Source organism: Zootoca vivipara, chromosome 12 (assembly GCF_965207765.1).
Source record: "Zootoca vivipara chromosome 12, rZooViv2.hap1.1, whole genome shotgun sequence".
Lineage (NCBI taxonomy): Eukaryota > Metazoa > Chordata > Lepidosauria > Squamata > Lacertidae > Zootoca > Zootoca vivipara.
Genome location: NC_142595.1, coordinates 40337180 through 40349714, shown reverse-complemented (window position 1 = coordinate 40349714; position 12535 = coordinate 40337180). Strand labels below are relative to the sequence as shown.

Sequence of the window (12535 nt, the reverse complement as noted above, 5' to 3'; positions counted from 1 at the left end):
TACCATTTTCTCCCTTACAGTGTATACCAATTTAAGATTTCCCTTCATCCATAGGATGAAGTGGCCTTGAACCCATGAAAGCCTATCTATGAATCTTGCTAGTCTTTCAGGCGACAAAAGATGTCACCTCCCCTGGGATGAGGGATTGACTGTAAAACCACTCTGCGAATTATAGCTCTGCGAGGGCAACATAAAGTCTCCTACCAACCTACAGCACTCTTAAACAACAGTTCCCAAGACACTTTGGGGCAGGCATCCCCAAACTGCAGACCTCCAGATGTTTTGGCCTACAACTCCCATGATCCCTAGCTAACAGGACCAGTGGTCGGGGAAGATGGGAATTGTAGTCCAAAAGATCTGGAGGGCCGAAGTTTGGGGATGCCTGCTTTGGGGGAAAGCCAGGACTGTTTAAAGCAGTTTGCGGCTTTAAATGCAATAGTCTGGAGGCGGCTTGCATTACTGATTGAGCCTCTGCAGTGGGAGTGACTGAATGACCCGATTCAGTAGAATTAGCCACTCCCAAAAAATGCCGATTGGAAATAATGGAAGCAGCCTCATCCTCCTTGGATGGAAGCTTTGACCTCACAGGAAGCCTAGAATTTATTTACTTACCATAGTTAAGAAAATCTACCGTTCTTTCCCCACTGAAGCTTTGGAACAGCTTTTGTTGCTGCTGCTGAATTCCCTAAAGCAGTGGTTTTCAACCAGGGTGCCGTGGCACCCTGGGGTGCCTTGAATGATGATCAGGGGTGCTGTGGTCAACAACACTGGCCTCTTTCGTTTCCTCCCTCCTCTGACGCCCTCTCACATCTCCCAAAGGCTTGCATGGCTGTTTGATGCCGCAGCCCTGGCTACAAGCTCCCCAGGCGAATGGCACCTCTAGGGCTGGCCAGGGAGTACTTCCCAGGCCCCTGTGGGACAGTGTGAGGAGGCGCCTCTCCTTGGGACAAGGGGGGCAGCTCAGAGACCAAGGAGAGGGGAGGAGGCTGAGGGAACACTCCATGGGGAGGGTGTTTGAAAAAGGGTGAAAGGCTGCCAGCTCTACAGGCAGTGGGGGCATAACTGGGCTCCTGAGCCCCACAGGGGTGTCATAGAAAGAAGGCAGTTGGTCAAGGGAGCTGTGGACTCAAAAAAGTTGAAAACCTCTGCCCTAAAGGCTCGTGATAAAATTGCACAGCCAAACTCAGGATTCGTGTTTCTCAAATATATTTTTTAGCTGATTTCTTCAAACAAAAAAGAAAAAAAACTCTCACACATGTTTGCACAGACATTCTCAACCTCTTATTGAATACATAAACAAGATTATTTGATGTTATCTGCAGAACCAAAGCAAAAGTGTTATCAGCTCCAGGGGTACGAGGTAGAGAACATTACACACAGTCCAATTTGAAACTTGTTTTTTTCCAGAGTTAACCTCCTTGGGACAGAACCTGGATTCCAATTTCTAAGGGGGTCCCTGGCATTCTGACACGAGGATAGGAGGACAATACTTAAAACATCTCAATAAGCAGTGGCGGAAGACAGAAACTTTGGTTTCTCTCTGCATTTCGAAAGGGCAACATGGGGCTGAAGAGGTCAGAAAGGAAGGAGAGAGGAGGTGAACCCAGCAGGGTGGCCTTGCAGTGGAATTCAATAGCAGTTAGGGCCCACAAGCCCAAGACTTCTGTGTGCAAATCCCAAATCTGCAATGAAGATATAGGCAAGATCTCGTGTGCTGGGAATTTAGGGTTGTATCCAAGGCTTGGTTCTACACGGTGCAGACCCACTGAAATGGGTCTTAAGTTAGTAGTGTCCATTAACCTCACTGGGCCGTCTCTGAGTCAGACAGGATACACCCCCTTAACCCCTGCATTGTAACCCACCTTTACCCAAACTGCCCTGGCACCCTCCAGATGTTTTGGGACTGCAATTCCCATCAGCAACAGCCAGCAGGGGCAACAGCAGAGGACGATTGGAATTGTAGTCCAAAACGCCTAGAAGCTGCCAGGTTGAGGAAAGATTGTTCTAGCCTTTACCCAACCTTTTATGACCAAGACGCCCTCTACCGAGCATACGTTTAACATCAGGCAATTGAAAAGCACCCTTCCCCACCCCACAAAATCACGAAAAGTATAGAGAGTTCACAGCTGCCTGCCTCTGGCCAGGAACACACGGGAGTTGGTTGTGGTGATGCAGCCACACACTTTGGGAAGCCCCTCCAGGAATTCTGCACATGCTCTTTATTCTTAGGAGATCGCTGTGGCATTCAGGCAGGGCTAATAACTGTGCAATGGGGTTACTGTCTTCGTTTGTTTTTTATGGTACGTATTCTTGTGTTTTCATATTGTAAACCGCCCCTGTGATCATAGAATCATGGAAGGAAACCCTGGAGGTCATTGAATCCAAACCCCCGCAATGCAGGAAACAAGAGGCTTGAACTCACAACCCTGGGATTAAGAGTCGTATGCTCTACCATCTGAACTATGACCTTCAGATGAAAGGCAGTATAGAAATCTAATGAATCATAAGCCATTCTCAGATCTATTAGCCTTGCTCTGACTCCTTGTCCCCACCCACAACCCACAACTTCCCACCCCTGCAGGATTCCTTCATACGCCCTCCGGGCTCCCCGAATCGGCTTGCACCCCATCAGCCCCTCTGGGAGATCCAGGCAACAGGCGATGCACCCGCCGGTGAGAGTCCAAGTGCCCTTTCTTGCCGAAGCAGCGCCCACAGTCCACGCACTCGTAGGGCCTCTCGCCCGTGTGCAGCCTCTGGTGCTCCATGAGGTGCGTGCTTTGGGTGTAGCTCTTCCCACAGTCCCCACAGACGTAGGGGCGCTCGTGGGTGTGCACCCGCCGGTGGCGCGACAGGTTGGAGCTGCGCCCGAAGGCCTTGCCACAGTCCCCGCAGGCGTAGGGTCGCTCGCCGCTGTGCACCCGCCCGTGGGCCAGCAGGTCGGAGCTCTGCCCGAAGGTCTGCCCACACACCTCGCACTTGTAGGCCTGCTGAGCCGTGGGGAGGTGCGATCGGCGGTGCCGCGCCAGCGTGGCAGCCTCGGCGAAGGACTTGCCGCAGAAGCTGCAGACGTAGGGCCGCTCGCCGCGGTGCGTGGCCCCATGCTGCTCCAGGTCGGCCAGGTCCACAAAGCGCTTCCCGCACTCCCCGCAGCGGTGGGGCCGCACGCTGCCTTCGGCGTGGGTGACGTAGTGGCGGGCCAGGTCGGGCCGGCGGGCAAAGCGGCGGCCGCACAGCGAGCAGGCGAAAGGGCGCTCCCCCAGGTGGTTCCTGCGGTGCTGCAGGAGGTTGGAGCTGGTGCTGAACTGGCGGCCGCAGTCAGGGCAGCTGTACGGCTTCTCCCCCGTATGCGTCCGGAGGTGCTGGACGAGGGTGGGCCGGCCGGCGAAGGCTTTGCCGCAGTACTGGCAGGAGAAGGGCCGCTGCCCCGAGTGGACCTGGCGGTGGTTGGCCAGGGCTGAGTTCTGCCGGAAGGTCTGGCCGCACTCGCCGCAGCGGTACGGCCGCTCCTCAGTGTGGATGCGCCGGTGCTGGTTCAAGGTGGTGCGGTGCCCAAACGCCTGGCCGCAGTCAGGGCAGGAAAACGGCCGCCCGTTGACGTGGATCAGCTGGTGTTTGGTCAGGACGGAGAGGTCGGCGTAGGCCTTGCCGCACTCCCCGCACACGTAGGGCCTCTCGCTCGTGTGCAGGGCCCGCTGGTGGCGGACGAGGGCAGAGCGGACGCCAAAGGCTTTGCCACACTCACCGCAGACGTATGGGCGCTCGCCCCGGTGGGCCCGAAGGTGGCGGACCAGGGCCGAGGACTGCCGGAAGCGCCGCCCACACTCTGTGCAAGCGTACGGGAGCTCTCCAGTGTGGATAAGGCAGTGGCGGACAAGGGCAGAGTGGCTGGCCAAGCTGCGGCCGCACTCGCTGCAGATGTGGCGAGGCTTGGAAGGCCGCTGCTCCGCTACCAGCGCCTGCACCGGGACAGCCCAGCTGCTGAATGCCTCCTCGTCGGAGCCGTTCCCAGAAAGAGAGCCCTGCTGAGAGTGGATTTCTTCCTGCTCCTCGCCACTGGATCCCTCCCTAGCCAGAGAACCCTCCTGGTAAACGACGGCCTCCGATTGCCCCGCAAGGTCCACTCCCCCCAGGTGAGCTGCTTCCCAGCAAGGGATCTCTTCGGACTCCTCCCCATTGGACCCCTCAGCTTCAAGGGTCATCTCAGATTCAACCCCAAGAGAGGATGCACCCTCATAACCAATGGCCCCAGTTTCCTCCTCAGAATCCTCCCTTCCCAGAGCTGCCTCTGGACACAGGACCAGTTGGGCTTCATTGCGACTTTCTCTGCGGTAAACTCTTTGCTCAGATTCTTCTGCAGCAAACTCATCGCCCGGCAGAGACCCCTCTGGATAAACAAAAGCCTCTGTGTCTTCCCCAATCTCCCCTATGACTTCCTCCACCTGGGCAGAGGGCTCCTCAACATCCTCTAAATCAGACACACAACCAACATCTCCTTGCTCCTCAATGAAGACCACGGAGCTGCTCTCAGAGGCTTCCTCCTGGTCACGGTCTCCACGATGGTCCAAGCTGCTTTCCAGCCACGGCAAGTTCTCCCACTTGGCTTGGCTGTTCTTCTCCCGGAGCTCCTCCTTGCAGGACACTCTCGAAAAGCAAGCTTCCCCTGTGGACAGAGAGCGTGTTCCCTGAAACTTCTGCTGACGGCGATCCATTTCTTGCTGGGGACGGTTCTCCTCATCCTCAGCTACAATCCCAATTCCTCCTGGAGGGAGGGAGAGAGAGAGAGAGATGAGCACAGCTCATGAATATTAGAATACATTAAAGTCTTCCTAAGCAGTTGCACTATGCAATTCCCTCACAACAGGGTAAATACAGAGTCCTCACTCGTCGGGAATTTGGGGGAAGGGCTTCCAGATCAGAGCCTGAGGTTTGCTGCCCTCACACTCAGCTTGTTGGTTTCCTGGGAATCATCTATCTGACCGTCACCAAAAACAGGATAATTGATTTGATGGACCATTGCTCTGATCTAGTAGGGCTCTCCTTTCTGCAACGAGCTTAGCTACCTTTGAGTACAAATACAACTATTACTGTGCTTCTGTCCAGTGAGCTTGATAGGTGATCAAGCACTTGACAAACGGCCTGGATCTATTACCCGCGGTGGTGCCAGCCTTTGGAATGCAGCCCCCACCAGCATTCGGAGGGGCAGGTAGAAAAATGTTTGGGGTTTTTTTTGCAGTTTGTGGGCAGAGGAAGAACTGTGTGTTGACTGAAGGTGAAGGAAAACTTTATTTATTTAAGAACCTGAGATCAGAGGCTGTGGTGCCTGTTTTAATGAACCTGCTTGCAAAATGCACTGTTTGCGTAACCTTAAGCAAAACAGACACCCGGAAGGTAAGGCACCATAAACCTCCAGTACTGTACTCTCTTCTCTTGTACTCTCACTTAGCTAAGAGTAAGACCAACTTTAAATCAGCAAGGTTCACTTCCAAGGAGATATGTATAGGATTGCACTGTTAGGTTTTGCACACCTATCTCTGCTTGGGGGGAGCAGGACAAAATTTAACATTACCAGTGGGAGCCACAACAAAATGTTGCAGTTTAGGAGCACACTTTTTCAGTGTGTGAATCAAGCCAGACAGGCCATCATTCTCTATGCTCCATTCCATTTCCCCTCTCACTTGTTTTTCTCCCTTTCTCATTGAATCATAGAGCTGGAATTCTGTGGCCATTTAGCACACTCAATCCTTACTGAGCTATTTCCCACCCCTTAGGCTTCTTTTTTAATGTACTTTTACAAACTGTGGGGGGGGGTGTCCAAACCTGCTGATATTTCCCCTGTTCTGAGTTGTTGTTGTTGTTGTTGTTTTGATTTCAATAAGCAATAGCAGTCGCAGTCAGGACTTTGGGGGAAAAGAAGAATCAGTGGTGCTGTCTCCTCAGAGACTTCCAACACTCACAGCTCCTCACGTTACCCTGCAAATAGGTAGCAACTCTCAATCTCACACATAAAGATTATGCAAAGATCCTTGTGGGGTCAAACAAAGCGCCCACATGGTCTTGCACCCAGTTCCCCACACTGGACAAGCTCTTACTGGGAACCCCAGAAGCAGGACATGGGCAATGACACATGCAAACACACACAAACACATCACCATTTGCCTCCTGGCAACTCAGAGGTGAGGTTACAGGGAACTAGGCAGAGGGCCTTATCAGTGGTGGCACCCGCCCTGTGGAACACCCTCCCACCAGTTGTCAAGGAAATAAACAACAATCTGACTTCTGCTCGGTAGAGGGCGTGTTGGTCCTAAAAGGTTGGGTAAAGGCTAGAACAATCTTTCCTCAGCCTGGCACCTTCTAGTCATTTTGGACTACAATTCCAATCATCCTCTGCTGTTGCCCCTGCTGGCTGTTGCTGATGGGAATTGCAGTCCCAAAATATCTGGCGGGTGCCAGGGCAGTTTGGGTACAGCTGTTTAGGGAAGTTTTTAATGTTTGATGTTTTTTAATGTTGGATTACTGTATATTCCGGCGTATAAGACGACTGGGCGTATAAGACAACCCCCAACTTTTCCAGTTAAAATATAGAGTTTGGGATATACTAGCCGTATAAGAAATCAGCCCTGAGTGCTCACTGGAAGGACAGATCGTGAAGCTGAGGCTCCAATACTTTGGCCACCTCATGAGAAGAGAAGACTCCCTGGAAAAGACCCTGATGTTGGGAAAGATTGAGGGCACAAGGAGAAGGGGACGACAGAGGATGAGATGGTTGGACAGTGCTCTCGAAGCTACGAACATGAGTTTGACCAAACTGCGGGAGGCAGTGGAAGACAGGAGTGCCTGGCGTGCTATGGTCCATGGGGTCACGAAGAGTCGGACATGACTAAACGACTAAACAACAACAACAAATGTTGGATTACTGTATATTCCGGCGTATAAGACAACTGGGCGTATAAGACGACCCCCGACTTTTGAGAAGATTTTCCTGGGTCAAAAGCAGTCTTATACTCAGGAATATAGAATATAGGAATATAGAGTTTTTCTATTCTGTTGGGAGCCGCCCAGAGTGGCTGGGGAAACCCAGCCAGATGGGTAGGGTAGAAAAGAATTGTTGTTGTTGTTGTTGTTGTTATTGTTGTTATTCAGAGGTATCCTATGCCTAACCAAGCCCGTTCAGTTTAGCAATGGCTACCTGCCTTTCTCCAGTCCCGACAGCGACTACTGAATCAACATTCTGGGAGCTGTAGATCAGGCACAGGCAACCTTGGCTATCCAGATGTTTTGGAACTACAACTCCCATGATCCCTTACCACTGGCCCTGTTAGCTAGGATCATGGGAGTTGTAGTTCCAAAACGTCTGGAGAGCCAAGGTTGCCTATGCTTGCTGTAGATTTTTAGGGATGCTGAGCGTTGCTGGAGATCCCTATACCCCCGGCTGAGCTACAATTCCCACCCAGGGCGGTTTAACAATCCGTCTCCCAAGGAGCTCTGGAAATTGCAGCTTTGGGAGGGGAACACGGGCTTCCTATCAACTTTCAGCAACTACAGCTCCCAGGAGTCTTTGGGGGAAAGCCATGGCTACTTAAATTGGTATCACGGGGCTTGAAAGGTAAGTTGGGAGTGTGGCCCAACACCTCCCTTTGTTCTCAAGTTAGTTTGTACAGCTGAATGCAGCTATCCTCCTCTGGGCTGCCTAGCTTGCTTGCTTGCATCCTTCCTTAGCATTCGAATGTTTCTACTGTATGCTTGTTTTGTGTGTATTTTAAGAAATCTTCTTGTTTAATAAAGTTTATTTTACAATAAAAAAGAATGCAAAAAAAAAAGGAAGAGGACCCAATAAATGGAACGCACAAAAGCCTCGTCACCCAAAAATGGAAATGAACAGCGCACACAAGAGACCATCTATAAGGAAACAGCAAAACACTCATACACAATGGACTCCCTAAACCACAGCCTCAAAATAATTCTGGCATTATTATTATTTGCATTAAACGAATCCAAAATTCAACATTTGGAAAAACCTCCCCAAATATGGTGAATACCATTTTGGAGGCGAGCTTCCAGAACGGTTTAACTCCTCCCCGAGGTATTTTGCTACCCATGCCTTATTTTTTTTTGCAATTAAGGTCGTATGGATAAAATAAAAGGCTCATTAACCATAACGGGATTGTGATTCATATAAACAACACAGACCCGTTATTTTTTCACCCCCACCTCCCGAATTTAACCTTTCGCTAAAATATTCGCCGTTCATGAATTCCCACGATAGCACTTACCCAACTCGGTTTCAAATCCATCCCATCTTGCGGAATAAATGCAGCGAAAAAGAAAAGGGAAAGTTACTTTTTCAAAGTAAGAGATCCAAAACCATCAGCACACAAACCGAGATGGAAATAGCCAGCTTCTTCTTTGGAGTCCGTTTCCTTTGCAAGGGAGCCTGGGAAACGAAATGATTAAAAAAATAGCATTCTGGGAGTTGTAGTTTCCTTTTTGACATTTCCCCTTAAAGAAACAGGCTATTTTATCATTCGTTACATTTACAGGTGAAACTCGGAAAATTAGAATACTGTATTGTCGAAAAGTGCATTTATTTCAGTAATGCAACTTTTTATTTTTTTATTTTTATTTTTATTTTCACAAATGCTTTCTTTTGGAAATTCCACAGTAATAAAACAAAGAGTTACAATAATACAAAAATAAACAAAATATAAGCATCGCTATTACATTTCATTCATTGCATTCCATTTATAATTGACCCACCTAACGACAAATAATTACAATTACAACAAATAAAGGCTTGACATATCTTGCTTTGCATGTCATGCATCTATCTCATATATTGGTTTCACCTTTTAAGTTGCGTTACTGAAATAAATGCACTTTTCAACGATATTCTAATGTTCCGAATTTCACCTGTATTAATTGCATTTAAAAAAATCTTTATTGAATGTTCAAAAAGTACATAATTATATGGGCACTAACCATGGTGAGAAGTAAATAAAAGAGAGAAAAAGAAAAAGGAGAAACAGCACCCGTGTAGATGGGGAAATAAGGAGGAATGGGGGGGGGGACCCCAAACTATAAGTTGTTATTGTACTTCACCAGATCTTAACCTATTACAGTATTTGTAAGAATGGGTTCCAATTAATTGCATTTTTTAATTTTAATTTTCCTACCGGTATGCAGCGGGAAGTCCTTTTTAGCCATTGCAAAAGAAGAGACTGAAATAATAATAGCTGCTTGCTTCCTATATGCAACAGCTCTGCAACCCTGAAGAGTTACAGCCCATCAGAATAGACAGCGCTGACCAAGGGTTTTTGGCTGCAGACTTCTCACAAAACTACAATTCCCAGAATCCCTTGCTGGAGAATCACTAGGCTGGAAGTTGCTGCATGGTCGCTTGCAGAGCACCAGGTATCCTATGTTTCCTGTGGCTTCATTCATTACATCACAGCTTTGTGCTGCGGAACTAACCTGCCTAGATTTTTAACAGGTTTGTATGGAGAAATCACAGGAATATTCCTGTTCTGTACATCCCTGAGCATCTCCTGCTCTGAGCTTGAGTCCACATCACAATGCAGGCCAGGCTCCTGAAGCCTTGCCTTGCGATTCTCTGCATGGTGCAAACCAGCCAAACCTGCATTTGGTGGGTGTCGGGGGGGGGGGGGAGGCTGGCTGGCTGAAGTGTATATAAATCAGAGCCTTCTCAGACATCTGAAGGCAGCCCTGTTTAGGGAAGTTTTTAATGTTTTATGTTTTATCGTGTTTGTTTGTTTCAGATGGGATTTTAATGGGCTTCGTAAAGCCAAAAACTCAGTACAGGAACTTCCTTATCCACTTCAAATACAATGTCAATTGAATTATGCACATTTCTTGCAGTAAAAAAAGGACAATATAAACAAACATTTTCAAGAACCTCTCAAAGCGTTCAGTTTTGATTTCTGGATTTACTTTTTACAGTAAAATAGCTTTTTACTAAATCAGCGTGAATCATTTATTTCTTTTATTTATTTACCTTTTACCAAGGTAGTTTGCATTTGTTGCCCTCCCTTACTATGCTAAGAGTTGAACTCTTGCACTGCACTATTTTTTTTTTTTTTTTAAAGCTGTTTAAAGTTGTTTAATATTCTGTTGGGAGCTGCCCAGAGTGGCTGGGGAGGCCTGGGCTATAAGTAATTTGTTGTTGTTGTTGTTGTTGTTGTTGTTGTTGTTGTTGTTGTTGTTGTTACATTTTCCCCAGTCTGTTCCTGAGATCTCCATAAAGCCTTTAAGCTGAATCACTCCCTTGGGTGAACTGCTGGGGATCTGTCTCCTCGGCTGAATCACCGCTGAAGACTGGTCGCCTCTTCCACCTGGAATCACCAACCAACCGCAGCCACAACGCCAGGCAGACAGAGCAGACCTGATGGCCACCCAGAGCCCCATCGAAATGGGACTCCTATGCCACACGGCTGGAGTTTTTCCTCGCGGCCAATCAGGTGACTGACGTGAACTGAAGCAGGCCACACTGCTCAGTGTGTGTGGACCTGCCACGTTCGAGATCGCCCAGAGTCTATTAGCCCCGGCCCAGCTGACCGAGACGCCGTTTGACGCAATAATGGAGGACACACTTCGCTCCTCAGCTATCGGAGATTGCCTGCCGGCATGCCTTCTACAGACGGGACCAGGCCCCGGGTGAATCCATAGTGGCCTTTGTTGTGGCCTTGCGGCAGGCCGCCTACCACTGCAACTTCACGTAATTCTCCGTGACCGCCTTACGTGCGGCCTGAGGGACAAGGAGCTACAGCGGCACCTTTTTGCGATGAATGACCTGACCTTCCAAGTTCCCTGAGACAAGGCCCTTATGGCGGAGACAGCCGACAAGATGGGGAGAGCACACACCCCACCCATGGCCCAGAAGGCCGAGGCTGTGCACTCGGAGGAGATTGTGGACAGTGAGGAAGATGAGGCGGTCTCGAGACTGCGCACCGGCTCGTCCAAGCATTTTGGCCAAGAAGAGAGGTGCAGGGGTACCTTGCGCCAGTTGCGGGGGCCCGCATGAACGGCGCTCATGCCATTTCCACAATGCCCAGTGCCAGGCATGTGGGAAGACCAGCCGTATTGCACATGACTCCTGAGCGAAGGAGCAGCTTGAACTCACATATACTTCAGTTCCAACTCTAAAATTCTATGATTCTCTATGTATTAACTAGTTGAGATTTCTGCGTTGCAGGATGTTGGACTAAATGACCCTCAGGGTCCCTTCCAACTCTGCAATTCTATGATTCTCTGTGTTGCATTGTATGATATTTGCATTGACATTTAGCGTTTGTATGGCAATGCAATAAAAAGGGGTTGATCAAGTTGGGGTTGCAAAGGATCTTTCTTTGCTGCCATAATTTGAACTTTGAACACCATAGGATATCAGGTTTGGTCCAGCTCTCCGTTCCCTACCCCTGCTCTAGCCCGATGAACAGCTCTGTGGAACTCAAAAGCTTGCACACTATTTCACATTTTGGTTGGGTCTAGTAAAGATTTTGGAATGCATAGAACTGGCCTGTGAGCAGATTAATTGGTTATAGTTAGAAACCTTTAAAAGCAAACCTAGGAATAAGCCTCATTGAACATAGTAACTCTTGCTTCTGGGCTGTAAACCAGCATACATCTATTTGCATGAATGAGGGAAAATAGCTTTTTTATCTCTTTTAATAAAGAGATGCACATTCATTGCAGGTTTCATCTTAGAGGAGGCGTTCCATCTTTCATGGGGGGGTTCAGATGAGCCCCCTTATGTTTAAAGTCTTATGAGCTAATTCCCTACCACCTGTAACCAATGTACCTGGCAACTATTAATTTTTATTTATTTATGGCATTTGTATACCACTTTTTTTTTCTTCCTATGATCTCAAGGTGGTGTACATGGTCCTCCTCCTGATTTCACCCTCACAACAACCCTGTGAGGCAGGTTAGGCTAAGACAGACATCCCCAAACTTTGGCCCTCCAGATGTTTTGGACTACAATTCCCATCATCCCTGACCACTGGTCCTGTTAGCTAGGGATCATGGGAGTTGTAGGCCAAAACATCTGGAGGGCCACAGTTTGGGGATGCCTGGGCTAAGAGATGGTGACTGAACCAAGGTCACCCAGCAAGCTACATGGCTGAAATGGGGAATTTGAACCCTGCTCTCCCAGGTCCTAGTCAAACACTCTTAACAGTGCAACCCCCTGCCACATGTTTGGCACATGTAAGAATGGTCCCTGCATGTGTAGAATCAGGATTAGGCCAGGATTTGCCCTAGCATGGAAGAGCTCTACGCATGCACATTGACATTTTTCTGTTTATGCCAAACATGCATGACTGGGGTGTGTGATCATGGAAAGGTGTCGTGGCTCCTGACTATGCTGTTATTTTTAAAACCAGGACAGAGGACAGCTCTTTTGCCTATCAAAATAGCTTTATGTCAATTAATCAACTAAAAACGGCAGCCCTAGTATTGTTGTTAATCAACAACAAAAACAGTAGCCCTGGCATGCCTGGTTTTAATCTGTGCCCCCTTCACT

The 12535-nt window shown here is 48.7% G+C and overlaps 1 protein-coding gene across 1 annotated transcript; it reads right to left on the bottom strand.

The window, feature by feature from the left end:
• Positions 1-1189: 1189 nt before the first annotated feature.
• On the bottom strand, positions 1190-8429 carry LOC148684007 (uncharacterized). Its single transcript, XM_088655496.1, has 2 exons — positions 8271-8429; positions 1190-4759 (listed from the first exon to the last, which is right to left on the bottom strand). The coding sequence occupies exon 2, from the start codon at positions 4707-4709 to the stop codon at positions 2589-2591; it is 2121 nt and encodes a 706-aa protein (XP_088511622.1). The 5' UTR covers positions 4710-4759; positions 8271-8429; the 3' UTR covers positions 1190-2588.
• Positions 8430-12535: the final 4106 nt, after the last annotated feature.

Excerpts from the sequence above, each read along its gene's own strand:
- LOC148684007 (XM_088655496.1), bottom strand. The coding sequence starts at position 4,709 with ATGGATCGCCGTCAGCAGAAGTTTCAGGGAACACGCTCTCTGTCCACA.